The 26,401-nt window shown below is 41.8% G+C and overlaps 2 protein-coding genes across 13 annotated transcripts in view; one reads left to right on the top strand and one right to left on the bottom strand.

The window, feature by feature from the left end:
* Positions 1 to 9,852, bottom strand: part of serpinb1l3 (serpin peptidase inhibitor, clade B (ovalbumin), member 1, like 3) — a 22,509-nt gene extending 12,657 nt beyond the window's left edge. For 2 of the 7 annotated variants that reach the window (XM_071485736.1, XM_071485738.1), the window contains exons 1-2: positions 9,713 to 9,731; positions 7,178 to 7,359 (exon numbers count right to left, since the gene is read on the bottom strand). In XM_071485736.1, the coding sequence (XP_071341837.1) occupies positions 7,178 to 7,359; positions 9,713 to 9,716 (186 nt within the window). In that variant the 5' untranslated portion in view covers positions 9,717 to 9,731. Of the gene's footprint in view, positions 1 to 677; positions 1,438 to 1,540; positions 1,722 to 1,799; positions 1,890 to 2,187; positions 2,266 to 3,048; positions 3,192 to 4,048; positions 4,167 to 4,987; positions 5,150 to 5,852; positions 6,018 to 7,177; positions 7,360 to 8,079; positions 8,236 to 9,712 lie in introns of those variants that run through there. The other 5 variants (XM_071485732.1, XM_071485734.1, XM_071485733.1 and 2 more) reach the window with 5 other exon arrangements.
* A 74-nt stretch (positions 9,853 to 9,926) lies between these two features.
* snx16 (sorting nexin 16) lies at positions 9,927 to 24,857 on the top strand. Of its 6 annotated transcripts, none has more exons than XM_071485749.1 (9): positions 9,927 to 10,100; positions 11,517 to 12,029; positions 12,673 to 12,759; positions 15,526 to 15,674; positions 15,942 to 16,011; positions 17,260 to 17,396; positions 17,963 to 18,085; positions 20,027 to 20,061; positions 22,217 to 24,857. In XM_071485749.1, exons 2-8 carry the CDS (start codon positions 11,649 to 11,651, stop codon positions 20,040 to 20,042), a joined length of 963 nt encoding a protein of 320 aa, XP_071341850.1. In that variant the 5' UTR covers positions 9,927 to 10,100; positions 11,517 to 11,648; the 3' UTR covers positions 20,043 to 20,061; positions 22,217 to 24,857. The 6 variants fall into 6 exon arrangements, with proteins under 6 accessions (XP_071341850.1, XP_071341849.1, XP_071341848.1 ...); XM_071485748.1 differs by having other exon boundaries at positions 20,027 to 20,066; XM_071485747.1 differs by having other exon boundaries at positions 9,928 to 10,100; positions 20,024 to 20,061.
* Positions 24,858 to 26,401: the final 1,544 nt, after the last annotated feature.

Genomic DNA, 26,401 nt, shown 5'->3' with positions numbered 1-26,401 from the left:
TTTTATTTATTTTTTTAACATGACGAAATGTGAAAAAAGTGAAGAGGTCTGAAGACTTCCTGAATTAACTATACCTCCTCTGTGACAGAAATATATAAACAGGTCATTGAACCACACATGTTCTAATCTTCTGTCCCCTTCATGTATGTAAATGGAAGCAGACAAAACATTAGAGACTAAGACTACATACAGGCCTTCTCACAGTTTCCCTTCCTACATATAATATTGTCCCTCACAATGATATTAAATCAATGTGATGAGTGCACTTAATGTTTCAGATTTATAACAGTATTATAAATGTAAGTCAGAAAAAGAAACTGAGAAAAATTGTGTTAGAGTCAGGAGTCATTAATCTGAGTGTGAACACCTGTTGTGGAGCTGGGTCTTCATCCACAGTGGGACGCAGGTAAGAGAGTGGACACTGAGGAGGGAAAATACATCTGCAAGCTTTAGCGAGGCAGCTGGAGTGAGTGCACAGGGTGCACACGTAGGCCTGCTGTACGTGTGGTGCATTCATCACAGACACACACATAGTAAAGCCTCACTTGGTGCAACTTGCAGAGCGGAAGATTTTGTCACTGAGGCAGCAGCTCCCTCTATTGGCCTCCTGGTCATACTGGCTCCAACCTGAGGAAATGTTGGTGGCTAAAAAATGAAGCCTCAGAGATGACACAAAGTGTTTTCAAACCAAACACTTTATTCCATTCATGCAAGCATAACGATACATAATGTGGCCATAGTCTGGTTCATTAACTGGCAAAATGCTCAACATACTTGAATGGTAAAAGTATATTTCAAAACATTTTACTCTCTATGATGTGATGGTGCAACAGTTCAGCAGCCTGTCTGAGATAGTCTGAGATTTCCCTCCTCACCTACAAGCAAAGACTATTTCAAAACGTACAAATCATCATCAGAAAAGTTTGGGATTTAGCTCGAGCACACCTGCTAGGAACAACTGCAACACTTTCTGTTACATATGTCTGGATGTAAATGTGAGGGTGCACTGTGCAGAGCCACATCTTCCACTCCTAGAAATACAGGATGGGAATTTAACTCAGACAGGAAATGTGATTTCTAGCTAAAGCAGTGCAGAGGGGCTGTGGACTCAATATGAAGCAGTGATTCTCAACCCTGAAACCTTTGACTGTTGTCACATGAGGTGTACACCTCCGCTGGTTGAGGAACACTGCTCTAAAGGACAAAGTGCTCACACGGGGGAGCAGAATCGGCCTGCAAAGAGGACGCTCATGGAGGGATTATGTCGGATGAAGAACAGAAAGGGGTGGTCTGCAGTGAAGGTGGCAGGAATCATTGCAGAGCGTTCCGTCATGGCGGCGGCAGTGGCGGCAGCAGCTTCAGTTCCCTCCTCGTTCACCTCCACAAAAGCCTTGTGGGCGACTTTTGACAGCACCAGGTCGTTGGTGGGAGACATGCCTGTCAGCAGAGGAGGGAGAAAGTTTTAGACAAATACACTTGGTGATACTAATAATACAGGCAGCTATGTGTTTAATGTATCATACTATAACACATGTCTCACCAGAGAAGTCACTCTTTGTAACGTCAAAAGCATCCACCATGCCCATGTTTTTCAGGACTTCATTCAGGTCATACGTCTCCTCCATCTTGAATCGAGGCAGCTTCACCTCAACCTCACTTTGACCCATTAAATCTGGACGAGTCCACTCCACAAAGTTCTCATAGGTCAGCCCCTTCTCCAGCTGGGGGTGGAGACAGTATCTATTATTACTCTGTTTAAAATTGTTCATTTGTTTACTGTTTGTATGTATGTGTCCTACCTTCTCCAAGCCCATTGTATCATCCTCTATCTCACTGGGCAGGAAGATGAGCATGCTCAGGTCCTTCCCTTTATAGGGCATCTCTAGGATCTGGCCAAAAACATTCAGTGTTTAATGTCATTTCATTTACAGATCATTTGGTTTCTTCATTCTAAAAAACAGGTTTCTGTTTGGAGTCTGTCTGGATCTCTATTTGTAGTTACGGCTGTAGAAATGATCTCAAAAACTAAAAGTCTGAAGGTTTCAATGCCAGAATGGAACCATTTGTTCTTTGGATCATGGTAAATCAATCTGTCCACCATATTTCATTGAAATTATTGTAATATCAAATTGCATGGCAAACAAACAGGTATGGTCAAAACCACATACTGAAAAACAAGGACGTTACCTGGCAGTTGGCCTCAGGAATGGTGGCGAGAGAGAATTTACTTGACTGGCACATCATCTTCACTGGCTTAGTGTCATTCTAGAGACAACAGGGAGCAAAGAAAAACACTTTTCTTGTTGAGATAGTTGAGATTTTCTCAAAACTCACCCACTCTTAAACTGTAAAACATGCTTGCCTGTTTGGATAATTCTGTCATCTATGCACCATGATTCGTTTTATACTACATCCTAGGTCTGATTTATTATATGGAACAAAAAAAAGCCAGGAAACATATAAATATATACTTAAAATACCAAAAGTAGAAAAGCACTCATTATGAACAAAGACCATGCTACAGCTGGTGAGGCTCGTTTTAACTGGTTAATATACTGTGGGGTAGCTTCTGAATTTTCCAAGAAAAAGACACAGGGAAAATGCAGGTGGTGTAGATTACTATCACCACATGATTTATTCAGTGAACCCAGCTTTAATCCCAGTCTTTACTAGGTGTGGGTAAATAGTTGGGATGATGTAGACTGAACTTGATGAAGGCTTTCTGTCACCAGATAGATCCACTGCCAGCTTAGTAAGGTGCAGAAAGTGAGCACTGTCACTTCACTGCCATGGGCTGGCAGGGAAAATTCTTCTAGTCAGACAGTCACTTATTGGTCACACTTATTGGCCTTTACTGAAAAAGCTGGAGCTAGAGTATAAATAGATACAGCTTTGTCATGGTCTACTGTCAGTGTCCAGCACATGCCAGCTACAGTATTACAGACCTCAGGTACACTGTATACTATCACACAACATCATTTCACAAACCCAGAATGCTGCTTTTGTTCCTCAGTGTCTCCATCCAGTGCTGTCGATGTGCAGTGTTACCTTGTTTATTCTAAACTGAGCATCAACAGTAGAATCCTCCTCAAACCGTTTGTTCCAGTTGCCTTTGAAGTAGATGGCATTAACCAGCACCAGCCTGGACAAGCCGTCCACCATGTCCTGGGTCAGTAGGTCCTTGATTTTATCTGGTGAACAGTGGTAAGCAAAACCATCATCATCATCATCATCATCATCATCATCATCATCATCATCATCATCATCATCACTTTAGAGACACTGAAAACAAGTTCCTGTACAAATCAGTCAAATGTAAAATAAAATTTAAAAAATAATCATGGAAACAGCACAAAATATAAAGTGTCTGTGTGAAGAGGAAATTTAATATAAAATGGAAACTGGGAAACCTGGAAGCAGAAAATTAGATCATGCATGTGGGTTATTCAACCCCATGGCAACTTCTGCACAGAGAACAACAGAGGGTCAAAAAGATTATAAGATGAGTGATGTTCACAAATAATTACAGTGTGGAGTAAATCTGTCAAATAAACCTGCAGGAGAAATCGATGGGACTCTGCTTTGTGATTGGACTGTCATTGTCCAATCAGATTCAGGAGTGAAAATGGGGTCAACATTTGCACTTGTAACATCAGTGTGTAGAAACTTTTCTACACATGCACAACCTTGAATGTTCCCTGTAGATTTTACAGGTTTACAGAGGTCGGTTTACAACTGCACACTTTGGAATTATTTGTGAACATCACTTTACAAGCTCAAAATCGAATTGACTCAAATTTGAGCCCATAAAGCAAAGATTGATCCCTGAGGAAATAAGAGCAGATTCACAAAAACAAATACCCATTAAATGTTCAAGACACTTCACTGAAACTGAAACTACCAGCTACACTAAGGCCATACTGAACTCTAAAGAATAGAATATAAAAAAAACCCCAAAACAACAGAAATAGAAGCGTGAACACTTTGAGAGAAAGGGATGTTTGGAATCAACACTGAGGAGTGTGTGTATGCTAATTCTGAGACCTACCTTGTGTCTGCTTCTCCACCCAGCTGTTGATGTTGACCCTGGCCTCCTCCGGGCTGGATTGGAAGTTCACAGACTCCAGCTCAGTGTTGTAGTGCTTCTTGGTTTCTGCTAAAAAGCCCTGAAATCAAAAACAGCACATTTGAATACTCAGTTTATTACTCACATTAAGCAGCACACAGGTACAAGACTTCCCTGATTTTACACACTGAGGACAGTTTATTTGTCATGTGTAGTCCTGCAGCTGTACAATGTCTTCTTTAGCTGTTACGTACAACTAAGACAGTAGCAGCACTTTATATTCTGTAATTAATGAAATGCTGGCAAAACCAGCAATTAATATCCGATTCCCCACTAAAGGCTGTTTTTATGAACACATCTGTGTGAACCTGTTATTCATCAAATTGACTTACATCTAATTCATTTGACAAACATACGTACAAATGCATTTTGTTTGTAGTGGTTTCAGTCAATACTATTGTTTTTACATTTGCATTTTAAAATATAAGAATAAATCAGCACTGTCACACCAATATACTGTATATGACTCTTTTTAAGGCATTGTTCATGAAGTATCTTCTTACATCTTATTTTTGTTAGGTTTTAATTTACCCTGCACCACACTCCGCACTAACTTGCAAACATTAGTTAGAAAAATTACACCAAAGCCTTCTCAACAGTGTGCATGTTCTCATCTGAGACTATAATTATATGATAATTATATTTGCTTTATTGGTGTTTCCAAATAAAGGAATGAATGAGTTGAACTTTAGAGAAGTAAGGAGCTGGTTGTCTGGGAATATGCCTGCACATTTATAGGTTTGAGCTTAAGGCCACGTTGCAATATCAACACAATAAATTATAGGATTGCAGATCATCCCCTCACCAAATAATTCACTGGCACTCACACACACACATACACACACACACACACAGACACACCTCAACAAACTGGTAGGACTGCTCCCCGTACAGTCTGTTGGCCACGCTGAGGGCATACGGAGCATCTGGCTTGTTGAGCTCGCTCAGCAGCTGAGCGAAGCCAGAGTGGACATCGTCCTGACAGTCCTGGGGTTTCAGGCACTGCGAACAGCCAGAGAAGACCTGTGTGTTACATTGGCACACTATGACAGATGAAAGACAACTTTGCATTATGTTAAAGTGCATCATTGGCCTTGAGGTTAATTTTCCTGATAAATGATGAGAAAACACACCAACTGTTACTACTGCACTGCTGCACTGCTCCTGTATTGGTCCTTTATTAATGTTCAGTCAGTGTCTTTGCTAGCATGCTGGCACGGTGAGATGTCGAGTAATGCTGTACTGCATGGGTGTGTTTGGTGTCGGTGTCCTCATCATTTACTGTAATTAAAATGACCATTGACCCCAAGATCCTGAAGTTTTAATTAGTTTGACTTCTCGTTAAGAGACCCCAGCACCTTTTGGAGAGAATATGAAAACAGACCAAACAAAAGCATTAACACCATTAGTATTAATATAAAATATTCCATGGAAAACCACCGTTGACCCCCATCATATTGTTTCACATTGTCCTCTTCAGTGCAGAGCAAAGAAAAGGATGGTTTGCCTTTGTTGCAGTGTGAACGCACTGAATTTCCCATCTGTTGCATAAATCTACTTGTTTTGCTGTTTTGAGCTTCATGTTAAGGTTTGTATTTCCAAGAGATTGAAATTTGCAAGCAGCAGGAAATTGAGTGTGTAACGCTCTGGAACCAAAATCTCAGCTTTCCTCACCAGATGACCCGACACACCCTCATCATTCATTATCCTCTGACTTTGTTACCACCTTGAGCAGATACTGTGGCAGTCTGGAGCTCCGCTGTATCTGTGTCTGCATCTGAATGCGCGTCTGTATCTGCGACTGCATCGGCGACTGCATCGTTGAGTGCATTTTCATCTGCTGTGGGACGTCTGCCTGCGACAGTTGCTGTGTCTCAGTGAAGCAGAGGACCTAAGGGTGCAATAGGAAGTTTCTCTCAACATTAGGATCTCTGCTGAGTTCAACATTGTTTGTGTGTGCGTGTGTGCATGCATGCCTGTGTGTGTGTGTGTGTGTGTGTGAGACAGATTAATGGATAGGTTAACAAAAAAGTGTTGCACCTCTATTAACAAAGCTACCTCTCTGCAGCCTGGTGTTACAATCATGACCGTGCATGTACAGACATGTTGTCATCATAAACCTGATGACTCACTGGCTTACAGGATGAGACTCTCCCTTTCACTTACAAGTAAAATTTCATAATAGGTAACTCAGAACTTGTCAACGCCTACATTAAAACTTTCACCACCACTCCCTATTCAAACTGTGAACCTTCCCCTGTGCTGTGCAGTTCAGCTGCATCCATCAATCTCACATCTGGCTGAAAGGCAACTGTTGCTCCATCGGTATTCCCAGCTGGGAACAAAACCAGACTTTGTTCACAAACACATGATTAATCCAAATCAGGCTGCCGTGTATGCAATGTGTCCAGTTCAACAAAATAACTATAAAATTAAATGATCAATTAACCATTGTTGCAATTCATATTCCTATTGTATTGTCTGCATAGTGCATGTGTGTATTACCAGTATACAATAGTAAACTATAATTAAGTACAGCACTTGTACTTACTTACTAGAGTACCTGTTCCACCATTGAAATTCACTCGGGACAGGACTATATCACTTCCAGTCTGGCTTCACTGCTTTGACTTCTATACAATTCTGCCATTCTGACAACAATGAACTTATGTTTGCTACATCTCGTGCACGCTGTTAATTATCTGACCATTAATTACCCCAGTACATTTATTCTTATACTCCTGACTCATGTCTTTTTCTTTAGGTTAAATATAATGTATCCACTGTCTTCATTCAGTATTGCAGTAAACTGTACGCCCAGTTCCCTACAAACATGACAGAGCTTGACGCCAGAGCCCACGCCTTTTTCCTTTTCCTTTGATGCAGCAACATGATGCAGAAATTCCAGCCACATCATCAACCAGTTCTACTAACCTGCAAATGCATGCCTGTATAATCATCTTAGTCTGGATGGATGCGTTAACATGATAGCTGTAACTTTTCTACAGTTAATTTCCACACCATGTGCTTTAGTGTGTGTGTCTCCTGTACCTCTGACATCTGTGTGGCTGTGTTGCCTGCGGCCCCCAGCATCACCATAGCCAGGGCTGAGGAGATGCTAAAAGGAGAAAAGAAGACATTTGCAGTCTTGTCGCTATCACTCAGCTTGTTGAGCAAAGCCAGAGAGAAGGTGGTGTTGGCCTTGGACAGAGGGGTTGATGATGCCATTGTGTCTGATACAAAGAAAAGACATTAAGAGCAGAACATTAATTACTGAATTAAAATTGTACTGTGGCACTGCACTGTATCTGTAAACAGCACACACAAAATGAGACAAAATTATGTTTCCCTGGTTATGTGAAACACAAATGGTTTACAAAAATGTTCAGTTTGTGCAGAATAACACACTTATTGCTTAGGATGAGACTTGGAACAGTAAGTAAACTGCTCTAGACAAGTCACATATTTCAGCTGTCAGCCTGAGGGCATAGTCAGAGAAACTGTCTTGGTAATGACTGTAATGTAGTGTTTCAGAGAAGCTACCAAATTCAAATGATTTGCTTGAAATCCAAGTCTTTGGCCTCTTGGTTTAATATGCCAACTAAAATTTAAAATTCAAGGAGCCTGTGCAAACCTTCAGGATGCCCTTTTTCAGTGGTGATTTAACGACCTGGCAGCATAATAACAATATCTCTTCCCAGACGTGTGTAGAGAAATCCCCTCACAGATAAATCTGAATTTATTGATTTCAATTCTTTTACTAAAGTGAAATCTCACCAAACTCAATAAAATCACTCAATCAGACTCTGCTCATCACTACTTAATGCCTGTTGCCTTGGCAAACCAGGTGAAGAGGGTATAAAGTAGTTGTATAAAACCTGGATGACCCCTGTTATCTTTCTGTATCAGGTTTGTAATGGAAATCAGGTGACAATAAGGCAATCTGTACTTACTCACAGACACTCTCCTTCAAGTCAGCAGGGATCCGTCACCTTTCAGTGATAGAAGGATCTGTTCTGTTTGAGTCAGCACTTTGTTATGTTACAGACTGACACACCCAAACTAAAGTAGGCGGCTGCACCTTGAGAACATGTCTAGAAATCACACCCATCACTGAAAGGCACATCCACCCTTTTCATAGTTATGATGCCGGGGTGGGGGGTGGGGGATGGGGGTTCTGAGGAGATGCTCATGTGACCCTGAACAAATACAGTGAACAGAAAAGGGATGGATGGATGGATGGATGGATGGATGGATGCAAGGTGGATGCATGAGTGGGCATTATGAAGAAGACAAAGTGCTAATTAAGCAATAATTTCCAGAAACACTGGGCAATGTAAATCAAGAAATGTGCCACATTGTTCAAACCAGATTAATACAAACACACACACACACATACTTGTACTTCTATCTTTGTGAGGACTCTCACTGACATAATGCATTCCCTAGCCCCTTACCCTGACCTTAACCATCACAACTGAGTGCCTAACCCTAACCCTAACCTTAACCTTAACCTAAACCTAATTCTAACCATAACTCTAAAACCAAGTCTTAACCCTCAAAATGTGATTTGAAGGTGTCTCAAAAAGTGAGGACCGGCCAAAATGTCCTCACTTTCCCATAATGTCCTCACTCTGTTAGTAAAATACTTTTTTTGGTCCTTACTATGTAGCAAGTACAAGTACACACACACACACACACAATTTAAATTAATCTGAGCCATCAGTGAGAAAGATGCTGTGGTGAAGGTGCAACATGACTGAGTCTGACATTTTCCAGACTTGTTTATTAGTCATATTGTCATTGTTGTCACTATTGTTTTCACAAGCTATTACTTTCATCCAGCAAATTTGTGGTTGTTGTTTTGGTTTGCATTTCATCAACTTGAAGATGCATCCGTGTCATCTATTTGGCCAAAGCATGAGAACAAGTTATACAAGTTTCCTAAGTTTAAAGTTTAGGGTGTGCCAAACTGTGAAATTAGACTGCTTACACACACACACACACACACACACACACACACACACACGCACATACATACATGTGTATGTATGTCTGTATAATGATCTGCATAATGGAATGGTGCATGCTTTAGTTTGAGACTTGCTGATATTGTTTCCATTACAGTAACTTTAGCCATTTAGTCATTTGAATGAGTTTTTATGATCTAATGTTGAAAAACTGAAAAAGCTATTTTGGTTTATGAAACTCAAATTAGGAATTATGTCCAAACTGGGGGAGGAACTTTTGGGATTTGTTGCGTGTTGGCTCAAAGTGGATTTTTAAGTTTACAGTTAGTTTACCGATGCTTAGTGCACCTGTATATAAAGTCCAGCCACTCAGAGAACTCTGCCTCTGCTATAGAGTTCAACAAAACCATCACAGGAAGGTTGTCCCCCACCAGGTTTCATAGTTTGCCCTCACATGTATCATTTTCCAGTACTGAGCTGTTTTCTCAGCTTGCAGAACCTGCATCCAGGTTAGCTTTAACAATGAACTTACAACAAATACAATTACGTTTTACACTTTTCCCTCTTAGTTGCCACATTGCGTGAAAGTAATATTGCAACTTTTCCGCCTACCTACCCATCTGTTATTGTGTGCAACTGCTCCATTCAGGCTGTTGTGGCAACCATTACTGCTACTTTCCATGCTGCAACAGCAGCAAGCATTTACACTGTTTATAGGTGTGTTGACAACAGTAGGTAGAGAAGCTGACAACGACACGAACGTGTGGCGTAAGACCGGGTGGAAGCAACCGTTACCGTGGGACTACTTTCTTTTCGTGTAATGCAGCGCCCTCATCTGACCGTCTTCAAGCACTGCTGCCATCGTGTTCACTTCAAGCTAACATGAACATGAACAGGACAGGGCAGGAGGAGGTATCGCAGTACAGCAACCAGGCAATCGGGCATCAGGTTTTAAATGTGTGGTAAAACCATTTTCTGAAGGGGAAGGATATTGGCTTCCAACGGTAAGCGAAAGTCCTTGTCACCGTGCGTCATCTTAGCTTAGTCCACATGCGCTCTTAGCTTGCTAGCTAACGTGATCGTAACGTGATAGCTTGCATCCCAGGGTCTTCGAAGTGAGACAGAGGACATGGCCAAATGCCATTCAAAAATGTGTCGGTCAAGCGTTGCCCCATTTTTCATTGGTATTGTACAAGGGAAAAAAAATTCAGAAAACCTTCTCCTGACCATTACGAATTGTTGTTCTATTCGGCATATATTTAACATTATAAGCACCTTTTATTTTAACATTTTTTTAGTTAGTCTACTTTGTTTGTACTTTGCCTGTGCTAGCGAGCAACTGTCACTAGGTAGGTGTATTTACTTGTAGCTGTTACTGTGATTTAATACTGAAATTGTTTCACTCCATGTGTAATATTTACTGTAATAATATATATCTCACTTTTGCTACTCTAACCACTCAGCTATTGTCGCTGCCATTTGGGCCTGAACTGAAAGCAGCAGGGTAACGTACTTCGTAACTAAAATTTCACATTTTGTGAATGGAGTTCTGTAAAAGAACGTCGCATACTATCCTGACTTAGTAAACGATTATCCGCCAGTAGCTTTTAAAAACATTGAACATTAGAAAAGTATGACGCGGGATGTCAGGCAGCCAGTGTTTTGTTGTTAAGTTTGCTCTGGTCTCAGGTCTTTCATAGCACTACGAGTCAAAAGTGAGTGAGCGGTAATGATGTCATTTCCTTATATTTACCTTTTCATCCTCTTGTGTTCTGATGTCTTTTGTCATCCAGTCATATCCATTGATATGACATTGGCAGGTTTTGTCTTTCTACACACATATATATCCCCATTAAAGTAGTAGTGCATATTATCAGCATGTTGTTAGGCTCTTCATTTCTGGTCACTCAGAGGCACATTGCTGGTTTCTCTCAGCCCCACTGATGCAAAATTAATGTGGACATGGTTGACAGGTCGCTCCCACTCTCCAAGTATGAACAGAAATAATTTCAGGCCTCTTTGTTCCATGAAAACCCTCTTCCTTCATCTCACATCCAAGCATCACAGCTCTTGCCTTTGTGCAGCATTCAGGATGTTGACTGGAACAGGTGTATAAAAGCAAATCAACTGTCAAGATGAGTGGACACTCTAATTATCTTTAGATGTTAACAGACTTTTTTCCATCATAGATTTTACACACAATGTACAAATCCATGAATTATGAATGACATCTGGCTCATGTCAATAATTCATCTGCCCTCACAGCCTGGTACCCTTATTTCAGGATAATGTTTGCCGACAGATTGTGCTCCATTTGTGTCAGTTAGACGCAATTCTGAGGATCCCAGTATGAAGTCTATATTTAAGGAAGCCTATAGCTAATTTAAATCATGTGGATACCAAATTTTTTTTTTGCACAGGGTGTCAGCCCCTCCGGATGAGCAGTACCACTTCACTCTGTTGACACAGCACAGCTGAAGTGAAGCACGGTCTGTGTGGAGAACCCTTGTTGCCTACTGCAGTGGCAGGGCAGGAGTGCACAGCTCAGGAAGATGGCAACACCCTTTGTGCCTGTCCCTGTGCCCATGGACAGAGCCTTTTCAGGTGGGAGCAACAAGCTCAGACGGCCACAGCGAGCATCATCACTAGGCAGCGTCTCCAGCAGCTTGGAGGACCACGGAAGAGGATTTGGAGGATTAGGTTCCCAGCGCCAGTCTCGCCGCATGGACAGAGGCAGCCGCAGCCGGACGCCACCACCCCTGCAGAGCCCTGTGACACGGGCCAGGATCAATGGCACTGTGGAACCCTCTGTGGAGTACTCCAGCTGCCCCCGCTCCATATCAGACCCTGCTGGGAGCCAGCAAGGAGAGGAGAGGCCTATCACCCCTACTGTGCTGGGGTATGAAGTCATGGAGGAGAGGGCCAAGTTCACGGTATGAAAGCTGAAAATCAGTGAATGTGATATCGTGGCATCATAGTGTGACACCTCTCATCAAAGATTAAATACTATGTTATTTATCATATGTAGGTTGGCAGCATGTGAACGCATCTGTCTGCCTGGAGCTGTGGTAACAGGACAGCAATGAGATAGACTTGCACGCTCAGGACAAACACACAGCATGGTGCATATAAGAGATTAAAAACCTAATGTCAACATTTATTCAGCACACAGACTTTTCTACACATCCTCTTCAAACACTTAACAAAAGCATGGAGGAACAAGTTGTTCTGCACTTTGAGTTACTGCAGATCAGTTGTCAGTAGGTTTTCTTCAGTCCAGCTCAGAGGCTGAATTTAGAGGTACAGCTCTGGGATATGTTAAGAGAAGAGGAGGACAGAAAGGCATCTCAGCATTTCAACAACACAGTGAACATCCTGGCGGCTCCTTTATATATCACCTTATCAAGGGAGACAATGTCACTTTGCTCTTCACTTTTTTACTTTAATATACTGTTGTATGTGGTAGTTGCTTGTAGGCATTATGTTTGTCACAAGATACTTTGGTAGACACCAGTTTCTCACAAGTCCAGCATTTTGTGTAATTGTGTGTGTTTGTCTTGTCTTTCCTTGCTGTAGGTTTATAAGATCCTGGTTAGGAAGACTCCGGATGAGAGCTGGGTTGTTTTTAGAAGGTATGCAGACTTCTCCCGGCTCAACGACAAGGTGAGTCTGAGTGTGTTGTCTGTACACATATGATGTTGTGGAAAGTCCCAGATTTGAAGACAAGCTTGAGCTCAGTTTTGTGATCATCCATCCATGTTTGCAGACTCTGTTTTTGACCATCAACTCTCTGTTTTCAGCTGGCTTTCTTTTGTTTTTGAGTGCGCTGTGGAAGTGATTAGAGCTACACAAAGAAGCCCACTGTTCCCAAATCGCCCAACAGCCAGAGCCAAGTAGGGAAACAGGTCTGTCGTGGTTTCAGGAAGGACAGTTTGGTCACAGGCTACAGAAGGGAAAAAATAATCAGCCCAGTGATGACACTGTACAAGGAAAAACAGCATACAACAAAAAAATATTTTTTAAAAATCTCTGCAGGCTTGCAAAATCTTCATGATATAATTTAATGTAACACACAATTTTAAAACAGGTGGAACTTGTTGAGACACAGTAATCTTAGAAAAGAGGAATGGAAACAGGAGACGGGAACACCCTACATTCAACAAGTAGAGGGAAGGTATTGAGGGGGTGTGGACATCCTTTCATCCATTCATTCCTATAGAGAACAAATGGAGTGGGGAAATATGGTGGACGCTGTGAATGTGGTGGCATCCTGACATGACCTGCACCAGAGTGGAGTATTCTTCATGCTCATTATGCACTTTTTCTTTCTTCAAATGAGTGAAATAGTTTACAGTAGTATTTGGTTTATTTCACACACTACTTACATCCATCATTCACTGTTTTCAATACACCTAGAGATATAATGAGGCGATCTGCCAGAAAAAAGGGAAGACTGTCCAAATCTTTTCCAACTTTTCGTTTATTGCCAGATGTAAATGACTCACATGGACAAACAGACTTGTCAGAAAGCACTGATTCTTTAAGAGGAAGAAAACTGCATATCTCTACCTCAACCACTGAGGAGTATATTTTAATGCTCTAAAGACAGCGTACATGTGTATTTACAATATTAAAACGCTCCACAGGGGAACTCCCTGCTTCCCTGCTCCCTCGTGTATTTTAAATATAAATGAATTGCTTACCAAGAAGCCACGCATTGCACACCCGCCAGCCTGTACCCTGTTTTCTACCATTCTGTTTGTGAGGATAGTTTGTTTGGACTCCTCCACATCCCTCTCCAAAGCTGGACCCAACTCAGCACACAGCTCCAAGAGACATTAAATACTCCTTCCCTTCTAATTCTGCCATTTACTATGTCCTCTAATGAGGTCAAAGCTGCCATTTGTTATGTATTTTTTTCCTTTTGTGCCTATTTCAAGGCCACACATTTAATTGCATACACGTTGATGTTTTATTGTTTCAAATAAGGCCCGTACACCAGACATGAAGCTCATGTGGAGGGCTGCAAATTCTCACGTTCATTTCACTCTCGAAACATCCGACCATGAGCATGGCCAAACATCTGTGCTCTGTAATGTAAAGCTCAAGCACCTGAGCAGCTGTAGGGGAGAGCAGGATGAAAGTTCCTCCTGTCAGAGTTGGAGCTCAGGATGAGGCTCGGGGTGATAGAGTGGTGATCAGTGGAGGCAGTGGATGTGTTTGTTCTCAGCTCACATGACTGTGGGAACAACTAGTTTCTGAGGTTTTCTTACCTCAGGGTTTTCCAGAGGCATTGACCATTGCTGCCATGATTTTGAGGTAGTCAGGGTAGTGATGTGATGCGATTGTGATGTCTACAACTGATCTATGGGCCACAGTCGACAACAGGAATTTGAGGGTAGAGAGACAGAAGTGGCAGAGACGGTGAATGAAAGGTTGAATGGCAGCTGGAGGATAAAAGCTTGAAGAACCAACATGTTGATGTTATCAGCTGATATTAGCTTATCACAGATTTACTGGCACTTGTCACTGCAGACAGCACTGAAGTTTATTTTTCCACACTCATTTTATCAGTTTATATCTTGGTCATAAGTTTAAAACCCAGATTTAAGGGATACTTTAGTCAAAAGTCAAAGTCAGTTTTATTGTCAATTACTCTACACATACAGGATATACAGCACAATTGAAATAATGGTCCTCTCGGACTTTAGAATATTTTTGTAAAAATCAGAAAAGAAGGCTCTTGTCAGACATTTATTATCAGTATTATTATATTAGTATGCTTCCAGGAGTATGACGCGGCACTATGTGGTTTGTCTGACACAACCATTAACACTATGGACACAAAAGTACATTTCGACTGCACTGGTGTAATTAATAACAGCATTGTGTCAGTGTTATTAATTTTATTATTGAAACCAGTGGTTTTCCCACTTTGATATATCAAAACGTCTCCCATGAAAAAAGCTTATCAAGCTTTGTGATGCCAAGAAACTGTCTCAACTCAATCCATTTAGTCAATTTAAACTAAATCTTGATTTTGCCTAATCTACGTTTGTGTAATTTGTAATATATGAACATATTTTAATGCAGAAAAATTCAAAAATCAAATGAAGTTGTGACCACACATGTGAAAAGCTGTTTATTTGTGGCATAAGGATGAAAGTCAGAGGTGGAGGACAGCACAGTTTGCTTAGTTATTATTTCTTGAGAGCACATAGAGCAGACTGTCACTGACTTTACACCTCGGCCTCTGCATCATGTCAAGGCTTATAACCTCATTGTTGCTCTGTCATTGTTTTACTGTATCTGCTGTAACTGTATGTAGAGCATGTGATAGTCACTCACTGTGTGTGTGTGTGTGTGTGTGTGTGTGTGTGTGTGTGTGTGTGTGTGTGTGTGTGTGTGTGTGTGTGTGTGTGTGTCTAGCTGAAGGACATGTTTCCAGGCTTCCGCCTCTCACTGCCTCCTAAGCGTTGGTTTAAGGACAACTATGACAGTGACTTCCTGGAAGACAGACAGTTGGGACTGCAAGCCTTCTTGCAAAACCTGGTTGCACATAAAGACATTGCTAACTGGTATGTGACATGACTCTTGAATTATTTAGCATTTTTGTATCTACACTGTGCTTTGCAATGTCAAACTCAAATACCAGCACTAACAGCAAAAACAAGAAAGCTGCTGTTTTGATTTCTAACTCTTCACATATTATCAGGTAGATGTATCAATGTCATGCTAATGCTGTGAAGTTAATCAAGTATTATTGTTTATTGTGTTACTGAGCACACTTTTCTGCAGAATACATAGACACACACAGATATTACACCGTTCCTTCTCCTCGACAGCCTGGCAGTGAGAGAGTTTCTGTGTCTGGATGACCCACCTGGGCCCTTTGATAGTTTGGAGGAGAGCAGGGTAAGCGTGTGCGTGTACACGTGACAGTATGTGTGGCCATGTGTGTGCATATTAGCATTGATATCCATGGGTGTGTCTCTTTAGTGCCTTTGGAGGAGTCTTTCCTTCCACAGTGTTCAGCCACTGTAAAGTGATAGTTCAGGTTATTTGACGTGGGGCTGTGTGAACTACTGATCTATAGTCAGTATGTTACCTGCAGGAAACTGAGGTCAGTGCTCCCAGGTCAGAGAAGGAGCACTGGCACAGACACTGCTGTCAGGGCCATCCACAAAAACCTGTTTTAGCACTTTAAAAAATACCCACAAAAAAAAGCTAATGTCAATGAAGTGTATGCTTTATTTTGAACATTTTTAACACTTTCAACGCTCAGGTGGTCTGCGGAGTAATACCACCTTAGTTGTAGACTAGTTCAACAGTTCACAAATTGTAGTTCCAAAGGAAAGGGCTGTTTGACATCAAGATAAAACATTCAAAATAAAAAAGTGTGCCCTTCAGCTGATATTAGCTTTTTTCTGTAGCTGAAACAGGTTTTTGCAGATGACCCTGTCCTCAGCAGCTGATCGCTCAGCTTCTGTACCGGTGCTCCTGCTGCTTCTCCAAACTGGGAGCACTGGTCTGAACCTGCTGCAGGTGACACACTAACTCTAGATAAGTACCTCACACGACCCCACGTCAAATAACCCCAAGTGTCACTTTAACACATCATCCGTTTGTGGCTGGGTGTTGAACATTAATCGTTCTGAGGACTGACTGTGTGGGAAACTTGGTTCACACCAAATTCTCATTTGATTATGAGCATGATGTTAAGGAGGCCTTTCCATCAGAGAGTATCTGAGTATTTACTAAGCCTGCAGATGTAAATAAGACAAGAACACAGGAGGACAGAGTAAGAATTGAAAATGATTTTACAGGGGTGTGAACAGGAACTCTAATTAACTCATTAAAATCGATATATGTCATCAGCCCTCGTTAAACCACCACCTTCAATTGACAGGGACATTTTTTCAGGCTCCTCAAACAGGTCAAACTTGTATGTTTACAGCAGTTTAATTGTAGATGTAATAAAGGACTTGAGATGAATATGCAGACTGCTCGCAAGTGTTTGAGGTGCCTGAAAAATGTCTTGATGACCTTCACTCTTAAGTCTGTTTTCATCCATGGCCTGTCACTTTGTTTGCCTTCCACCCTTTCTGTCAACTGCCCACAACGACTCCTGTTCTTCGGTTCTCCGTTCTTCCCTCCCTCCAGGCGTTCTGCGAGACTCTGGAGGAGAGCAACTATCGTCTCCAGAAGGAGCTTCTGGAGAAGCAGAGGGAAATCGCCTCCCTGAAGAGGAGGCTGGAGGAGAAGGAGCAGGCCATACTGCGACTAGAGAAACATATCAAGTCAGTGGACTCACTCACACACACACACACACACACACACACACACATACACACAGACTTGTACTTCCATCTTTGTGAGGATACTCATTGACATAATGCATTCCCTAGCCCCTTACCCTGACCTTAACCATCACAACTGAGTGCCTGACCCTAACCCTGGCCCTAACCTTAACCTAAACCTAATTCTAACCATAACTCTAAAACCAAGTCTTAACCCTCAAAATGTGATTTGAAGGTGTCTCAAAAAGTGAGGACCGGCCAAAATGTCCTCACTTTCCCAAAATGTCCTCACTCTGTTAGTAAAATACTTTTTTTGGTCCTTACTATGTAGCAAGTACAAGTACACACACACACACACACACACACACACACACACACATATATGAGATATGGGTATAAGGATTTGTCACACACTTGCAAGTCACATCTGGTTCACATCATGTGCTGTATCATAGTCAGAGCAAACAACACAAGCTCTCGGTGCTAAAATAGCACAGAATGTTGTAATTAAGCCTAAACTGCCTGGTTTTGTGTGTCTGTGTCTGTGTCTGTGTCTGTCCCCCCAGTGGTGCATGTTTGGGCCCAGAGTCTCCGTGTGGTCTGTCAGCTCAGGGCAGTGAGAGCAGTGCAGATGCAGATGTGGAGTCGTCCGCTGCAGAGGCTGATCAGGACATGCCTGATGACACTGGGTAACAACACAGCACACAAACACCAAACACACATGTTGGTGAATAAGATGGAGGAGTCTGTTAATCAACAAACATACCCAGCACATCTCACATATCCACATGTTTAATCAAATAACTAACTGTTCAGTGTTCAACCATCCCACTGTTAACCACAATCAGCTGTTTGACTCAGAGCAAATGATACTTTGCTCTCACCAAGCGGCTCAGTGGTTGAGGGCAAAGTGAAGTTAACAGGTAATGCTGCTCGTCAGTCATGTTCAGGAGCAGTCGCGCAGTGACACCTGTGCTCCCTCCTGTCAGTTTAACCATCCGTCCTCACAGGAGCCGTTTCAGCTGTTTTCTTTCAGTTTTCCGTCTCCTCAGTGGCAGCGTTATGGCTTCACTGCTACCTCAAACATTTTCACATTTTTTCTTCCTTTTTTTTTTTTTTTATTTTATTTCTTTTAATTGGACAATACCAGTCACCCTTTCTACAACACTGTGGCAGGCCAGAGAAGCAGCTGCAGCTCATCTGGCTGCGCTGCAGGACTGAGCAGTTCAGGAGATGCCTAGTTCCCGCTGCCATCAGACTCTTCCACTCCTCAGCCAAAGGAAGTCGCTCATGATCTGACTGTTACTGTCAACTGCACATGCTACTGGACAATAGAACTCCCCCTAAAGTCTTCCTATCTATCTACCTATCTTATCTATCATTTTACACACATAGAGTAAGTACAGTGATTATGATGAGAGGGTGGTAGGTCTCAAATAGCAGCACAGTGCTGAATTCTGATGAGCAAAAAGCATTTCCTGAGGAATTCTGCTCCTGCTCTTGTTTTTCTTGGTGTGAAGCTGCTTCTAATTAAACTCCACACTTCCTTTGAGATGTTTCTCAGTTAGCTTTCAGTGAAGTAAACCCATCAGCTGCTGAAAGGTCCTTGTGTGAAACAGATGGAGGATGAGTTAAGTTTGCAGGAGCAGATTGAAAAACTAAAATATTATCACATATACAAATGTAAAGCAGCGGGGAATGAAGGCCTGGATCTCTCTGCAGTTGACATAAATAAGATGAATAGACTCTCTAACTATAGTGAACTTGATTGATAGGTCCTGAGCAGGGTGGACTTGTCCGGCCTCAGTCTCCACCACCTAATCAAATTACATAGGTGGATGTATTGATCTCAAACAGTCAAACAACTAATGCATTTAAACCCTGAGCACAGTTCCTGTGTTCCTCCATGTGATGGGAAAAAATCTTCCAATTCCTGAGCAACAGTAGCAACCGAACAATGGAAAAACATGCAAATGCAAGATGCTTTGATTGAGCATAATAGGAAAAAGGTTAGGCAAAACCAGGTTAAATTCAGAACTACAGACCTAATCTGACTCATGGCCCTTCTGGTGTAATTGTCCCAAAATGTTTTTTTTTTGTTTTGCTTTTTTTAAACTGATGTCATCTGATCTGACGTTGCTCCTATTAAACATCCTGATTTAACCTCATAAGCTGCTTTTACTATTTACACTGCAGAAAATGATGGATTTAGTTGATCCAACATCATATGGACGATGACTCTACTTTAGGGCAAAGGCTCCACGTCTGTCTCAAAAACAAGAAACCAAACCATCACATTTCATTAGATCCATCAGCCGTCACCAACTATCAGCTTCTCTTTTCTCCACATGATGCCCAGATAGCTGTGTTCATTCCCAGCAACTGATCCTTTCATTGGATATTGTCTGGGATTATGTGTCTGTCAAGAGAGGTATAACCCAGAGTTTCCTTTAATGAATTTCAGGCTCAGACGAGAGCCCTGTGACTGCCTCTTATTTGACCTTTAAAAACTTGAACCCGTTTGTACTTTTATTACGATTACTATAGCTTTCATTGAGTCAGACCTGTCAGTTTGCTTTTTTAAATGTTTTCCCCTCCCTTGTGTTTTTTTGCCTCACATTTCACAGCAGTGCTGCTCCAATCTGAAAACAGATCCCCATAACATGTGAGGTACTTCATATACCAGCTCAGCAGGCTAACCCTGTGGCATACTGTCTTTTAATGATCTCCTTCTACTAGTAACATGCATCCTGCTGTTAACTGCAGTACTATAATGGAGGCGTGCTGTTTTTTTTGTGGTATCAGGCTGCCAAATGATAGGTTCAGATTATTTTCAAGTGTGTGTTACTGCAATACTCACATGCTGTATGTGCAGTGGAATGTTGTTCCATATTGTTCCTCCTGTCCACACTGACTGCACAAATGACATGTGAGTGTTGTGTTTAAGGTTTACTTGAAAAAATCCAAACCTCTCTTTAAGTGTTTGTACTGAGGAAGGTTATCAGTGTTGGGGTGAGTTCACTTTCAGTGCTCCTGATTCAGGATCTTCTCTTCCCATCTTCTTAAACTACAGTGGCATGTGGACACAAAGCTTCAGAGAAGGGTGTTAAACACCAGAGGCTTGAGAGAGTCGCAGGCCACAAAAATTAATTTTGAAGCCAATTAATTTTGTTGACCAAACAATAGACACTGAAGTGTCCAAAGAGGTACTATTTCCACTTTTTGTATTGAGTGATCTGAAAATGATTTGTCCCCAACTCTGGTGTGCTTTCACTGTACTGCTGTGTTCTGTGCTCTGTACCTTTCGTCTGTGCCACACTACTCCCCTGCATCGTATGTGACTAACACGTTCTGTTAAGTGCCGCTCCTTCACATGGTGGTGTATGCTCACTACACTCAGTCAGCACTTTATTAGGAACACCATACTAATACTGGGTGGGGTGAGGGGTCAGATGGGTGGACGTGACTCCATCACATCATTTCTGTAGATTTACCAGCTGCACATTCACGCTGCCAGTCTCATGTTCCACCACATCCCAAAGGGGTTCTAATGGATCCAGGTCTGGAGACTGGGGGGGCCACTGAAGTTCACTGATGAAACCAGTTTGGGACATGAAGCATTATCCTGCTGCAAGTAGCCATTAGAAGATGGTGAACTGTGTAAAGGGATGGACATGGTCAGCAACAATACTCAGATAGACTGAGGTATTCAAACCACAACTGACTGGTATTAAGGGGCCAAAGTCAGACCAGGTCTACAACTGTTCTGTGTTGGTGAGCCTGAGTCCACTGCAGCCTCAGGGTTCTGTTCTTGTGGAACCCGACATGCTCTCTGCTGTTGTAGTCCATCCACCTCAGAGTTGGACGTGTTGTTCGATCTGAAGCTTTTCTGCTCACCACAGTTGTAAAGAGTGGTTATCTGAGTGACTGTAGCCTTTATGTCAGCTCCAACCAGTCTGTCCATTCTCCTCTGACCTCTGACCTCTGACCTCGCTCATCAACACAGAGCTGCTGCTCACTGGATGGTTTTGTTTCTGGCTCCATTCTGAGTAAAAACTCTGGAGTCTGCTGTGAGATAAAAGCCAGGAGATGAACAGCTCCAGAAACACTCACATCAACAATCATGTCCCTGTCACTGTCACTGAGTCACAGTTTTGTCTCTCTGATGTTGATGTGAACATGAACTGAAACTCCTGACCTGGATCTGCTGGATTTTATACACTGCACTGCTGCCACACAATTGGCTGATTGGATAACTGTATATATATAAAAAGATGTTCCTAATAAAGTGCTCAGTGAGTGCAGGTGAGCATCGTAGGTTGTTGGATTTCAGGTTTTCCTCTATCCTCTTCCCATCTGTTGTCTTGATAGAGAAAAATCTTAATTTGGCTCACAGCATCAAATATCATCAAATATATTTTTCATTTTCCCAATGAAAAAATCCCTTAGTTTTCTGTCTTGCAGCTCATTGTTATACAGACATAGACTAGATCTCAGTTAATCCCAAACTGTGTGGATTCCTGGCGCTGTATATATTTGGGGATGCAGACCAGTAGTAAAAAGCCAGGATATGGTTCATGATCTGTCAGGCCATGTCAGATGGGAGATTCAGGGGGAAAACCTGTCTTCCTGCTGTGGATTTGTACCTTGCTGGTGTTGTGGTGCTGATAACATGTTGTATCTGCCTCTTTATACATGGAAACCACCTTTCTTCTTGGATTCTCTCTGTCTGTTTGTCTGAGGTGCACGGTTCTCACATTTCAATTAATTTGAGTCCGATGCTAAATGTGTTTCCTCTGCTGTGATGTCCCTCTCTCCAGTGGCAGGTGTAAGGTCCAACTGGTGCGATCCTCTGCCTGTTGGTGCGGGCCCTCGCTCAGCACCTCTCCTCCAGTCATCCAGGTCACCCAGCTTTATCACCAGAAGCCCGAAAATTGACGACCAACACTGGTCTCTTCCCCTTTGTTCTCACTCTCCTCCCCCCTTATGTTGGAATGCTATTAAATACTCATCCTCTGTTTTCTCTGCCCTCTCTCCAACCTTACTACTCCCACTTCCCATCACAACTCTCCCCTCTCCACCTTCCAGATTGTAACTGTTTCACCTTACAGTTGGATCTCATGCAGCTTCCCCCTCAAGATCTGAGTACTGGGTTAAAAGGGAAAGGGTTTCTACAAAAACCACCTGTTTCCCTTATATTTAACCCTGTACAATGGTCCATGGAATCTTTTATGTGACACCCACAGAAGACTTAAGTCTGAAGACCTGTGCAGTGTTCTGTAAGAATGGTATCTGCAGCTAGATGGATTTACTTCTTCAAACCTCAGAATAAGTTAATTCTTTCATAAACTGTGTGGACTTCACTGTCCTCCTGGTTCGCTGTTTAACCTCTCACTGTGGTTGCCAGGTTGGATTGATTTGATCCTTCAGTCACAAAGCCAAAGTTTGGCTTCTTGACCAAAAGAATAAGATAAGTTGAGAATAAGAGTCACATCAATGGTTTGATGACTTTCACAGTTGTGACAATCTACAGAAAACCTGAACCATCATTTCAGAAGTTTCTCCAGATGGGCATTGCTTTGTGACAACAGGCCTTCTCTGCTGGAACTGGAGAAACAACACCCTCATGTGGCTGTGGAAGGAAGAAAAAGTCTGGATAAATTAAATGTCTCAGGATAACTATTGGTATAATAGAGGACTGATAATTTGCTGTTCACAGATCCATCCATTTTATTGCCTTATACTGCCATCGACTGTCATTGACTGGTATTGACAACCTTGTGTTTTCACTTTCAGTCCAACTCACTCTGCATCTAAAAGCCTATATTCCCTCTTCTTTTTAGTGCCATGCATCATTTGTCCTCTTGGTACATTCTGTACCAAGAGAGAGCCAAGGAATGTGGCCTGTCATTGCATTTTGAGGAATGTAATCCTATGTGTACAGTAATCATGTCATCTCCCATTCACATTGCTACATCGTTTATACACCTACACACATGAATTTGTACATTATCCAGATGGTTTGCTTCAAGGCAATGATCATGGTAGTTTAAGTTAAGTGCATAAATATTTGCAACACTAAACCTCCTCTGGCACCTTGCCTGTTAACAGTGTAGACTGGGTCTGGACTTGTATTGGGTTCCTCAGGGTCTACGAATATGATCAAAGGATCAGTTCACACAATTTTCATGAGACACATTTTTGTGCTTCCCCCTGCTGCAGTGTCTCTGCAGATAGTTTCAGCTGTTTGTGCTGAAGATCTTCAGATATCCACTTCAAAGATTTCTGCCACTGTCGTTTTATAATTTATGTGAATGGGATTCTGTTTTTTAAATTAATTTGAAAAACTCAACAGCAACTTATTCTTGTTCAGGGTAATCCACTCATGTGACTGTTGAGGAAATACTTCCAGTTAAAAGTGAGGTATCATAAGTAACCATGTGACCTCTGTTGTATTGGGTTGGTGGCAGAAGTTTCAGAGCCAGATGTCTGAAAATCCCAGCACATACTGTAAAACTAGAAGATAAATTCATGGAGGAGGTGGGAAGAGATGCTGTTTAAGAGTCTTGGTTTTAAGAAATCAAAGCTATAGTAGTGGTAAATTACAAAGAACTGGGTGACGCAAATGACTGTTGAGCCTTCATGCTTTATCAGCATGAAGACTGTTTCCAGGCTTACACATCATCCCCAAAGCCATATTCTTAGACCCAAGTAACACTTGAGGGGCAAAGGTTTGACATGTGGTAGTGTGTGCTGACCAGCTGTTTCTTAGTTTGGTTGTTTCCAGTCTTTGATGATGAGTAATTCAGTGCATCATAAACTGATGACTCAAACTAGACCCGGAAAAAGCCATGTGATGCACTTTATAGGTGAATGGTAATGCATGTTTGCCAGGATATGGTTTTTACTCCTGCTTTTGTTTGGGACAGAAACGTGCCTTTTCATTCACTCAATCTGTTTTCATTCCCAACTGGAAGCTACTTTGTTAATATGTGATAAATGTATGAACTGGAGTTGTGTTCATGTTGTTTTACTCTAAATTTTCTTCACGCATTCTAAGTGCCTTGAATATCTTTCACTTAACTTTTCTTTTGATGTGTTTATAGATTTGTGTAGAACATAAAACACTTTCACCGTGTTCCTCTAATGGAAATAATGTTTTAAATGACACTCAAATGTATAAGTCATTGCTTGGAGTAGACCAAACAACATGTTTTTTTAAAAGGACATGGATTAATATGCAGCTGTACTTCACACATACACCTATAGTTGCACTATAAATGATTTATACAAATAGCATTTGGTATCACTATAAATGCCCTGGATTTAAAGGGATAATTCACTGAAAAATCTGGTCTGAAATGAATACTGTAAATACTGTAACACATGCTATAGCAGATGTTTATCAAATAAATATTTAATTCACATGCAATTAAACCAGGAATGGTGTATGAAAAACCACATGTATGTTTCTTGTTTCCTCGCATTTAATGTCTGCTTTCATGCAGTCAGATCAGTAGTTTGTGTGATGACATGGCCTTACATGTGCTGTATGGCATCACACTCTTAAAATGTAATACAGTCTTACCTCAGAAAAATCCAGTTTTCCCCTCTACAGTATCTTTACAGCTGCAACCTTAACAAGACCAAGTCAAAAGCTTGTATATGGCTGGACCACATCATGGGCTGTTTGCATCCTGCCTAGTGTCAGCTGGTTTCTGTCTAGAGTCAGCTGGTTTCAGTCTAGTGTCAGCTGGTTTCAGCTCTTCATCTGTTTGCTTCCCCCTTCCTCTCTGTGCTCACAGTGAGGCTTCATTCCATGAAGCCTCACTGGAGGGGCGTGCAGTCAGCCTGGATCTCACAGGACTAGGATACCTTCTCTCTGGGTTATGGAGAAATGAAACAGCAGGATGATTCATAGTGGAAGGCTGAATAGGAGCACCGTGAGATGAGCTATAATGGAGGCCAGGAGGCACCTCCATGTTAGACCTGCTGCCCTCATAATTTGGCTGGCTCCAGTCTTTTTTAGCAGGGAAGCAATGGATATGGATGAATATACAGTGTTTTAATACAGCTGTTCTCATTGATATATTTTTCGGTTTCTGTTGTCAGACAATGGAACAAGAATGAAATAGTGACTGAAACCAAGCCCATTAGGACTTAGATGTTAACCAGCAGTCACTTTGAAAGCTGCTGCTCTGCTGCTGATTTTAGAACCACAACGAAGGGAAAGCCTGACCTCGTGCTCCTGCCCACACATTCACAGTATTAACCAAAGGGGCAACTCTCTTTCAAGTTGCTAATGTTTTTTGTTTTTTTTTATCATTCAATTTGTAGCTAGAAAAAAAAATAGTATGTAATATGTAAAGTAATGAAATGGTCTGAAAAGTCAGTAAATCTAGTGTAAAATGCACTTAATTGGCAACACTGCTTGTTCACACCAAATCATTTTGAAAGAGCAATGACTAATAGGGAAACTCCAACCCTCGCCCAGCTGACCAGTGGTGTAACTTCAACAATCAGTCAGTCAGTCAGTCAGTAACATTCACATTCTGTTTCATAGGCTTCTCCTCCCAGGAGCTGAATCACTCGTGCATGCACAATGGTGCCTTCACATATTCACAAAGCATCTCCAGGCTTAAAGTAGCTCCTAACCTGCTGATTTAGGAGAAACTCCTAATAATAATGGGCGTGTCAGTCCTAACTTTAGGACTCCTCATTTTTTCACAAAGACACTTGGCGCTAAAGTAGCACCTAAGTCTCGGAGAAGTTAGAAGTAGTGGAGAGGACTCCTCACTCACTAAGACCAAATCACAAAGAATTGTAAAAGGGCTGAAGTCACCTCACAACACTGCACTGCTTTGCAACAGGGAAAATGCAACTTTGCAATGCTGACAACTTAGAGATATCCCAGCTGTCTGTCAGCTCTGCGCTGTAGACCACACATCATAGGACAATTCATACAATTCCCTTTAGATATTTGAGAAAAAAAAGTACAGAGATAT

The sequence above is a fragment of the Trachinotus anak genome, unplaced genomic scaffold (genome assembly GCF_046630095.1).
Source record: "Trachinotus anak isolate AG129_WGS33_773 ecotype Australia unplaced genomic scaffold, CSIRO_AGI_Tana_v1 ptg000009l, whole genome shotgun sequence".
Classification (NCBI taxonomy): domain Eukaryota; kingdom Metazoa; phylum Chordata; class Actinopteri; order Carangiformes; family Carangidae; genus Trachinotus; species Trachinotus anak.
This window is presented reverse-complemented; position numbering and strand designations above follow the sequence as displayed.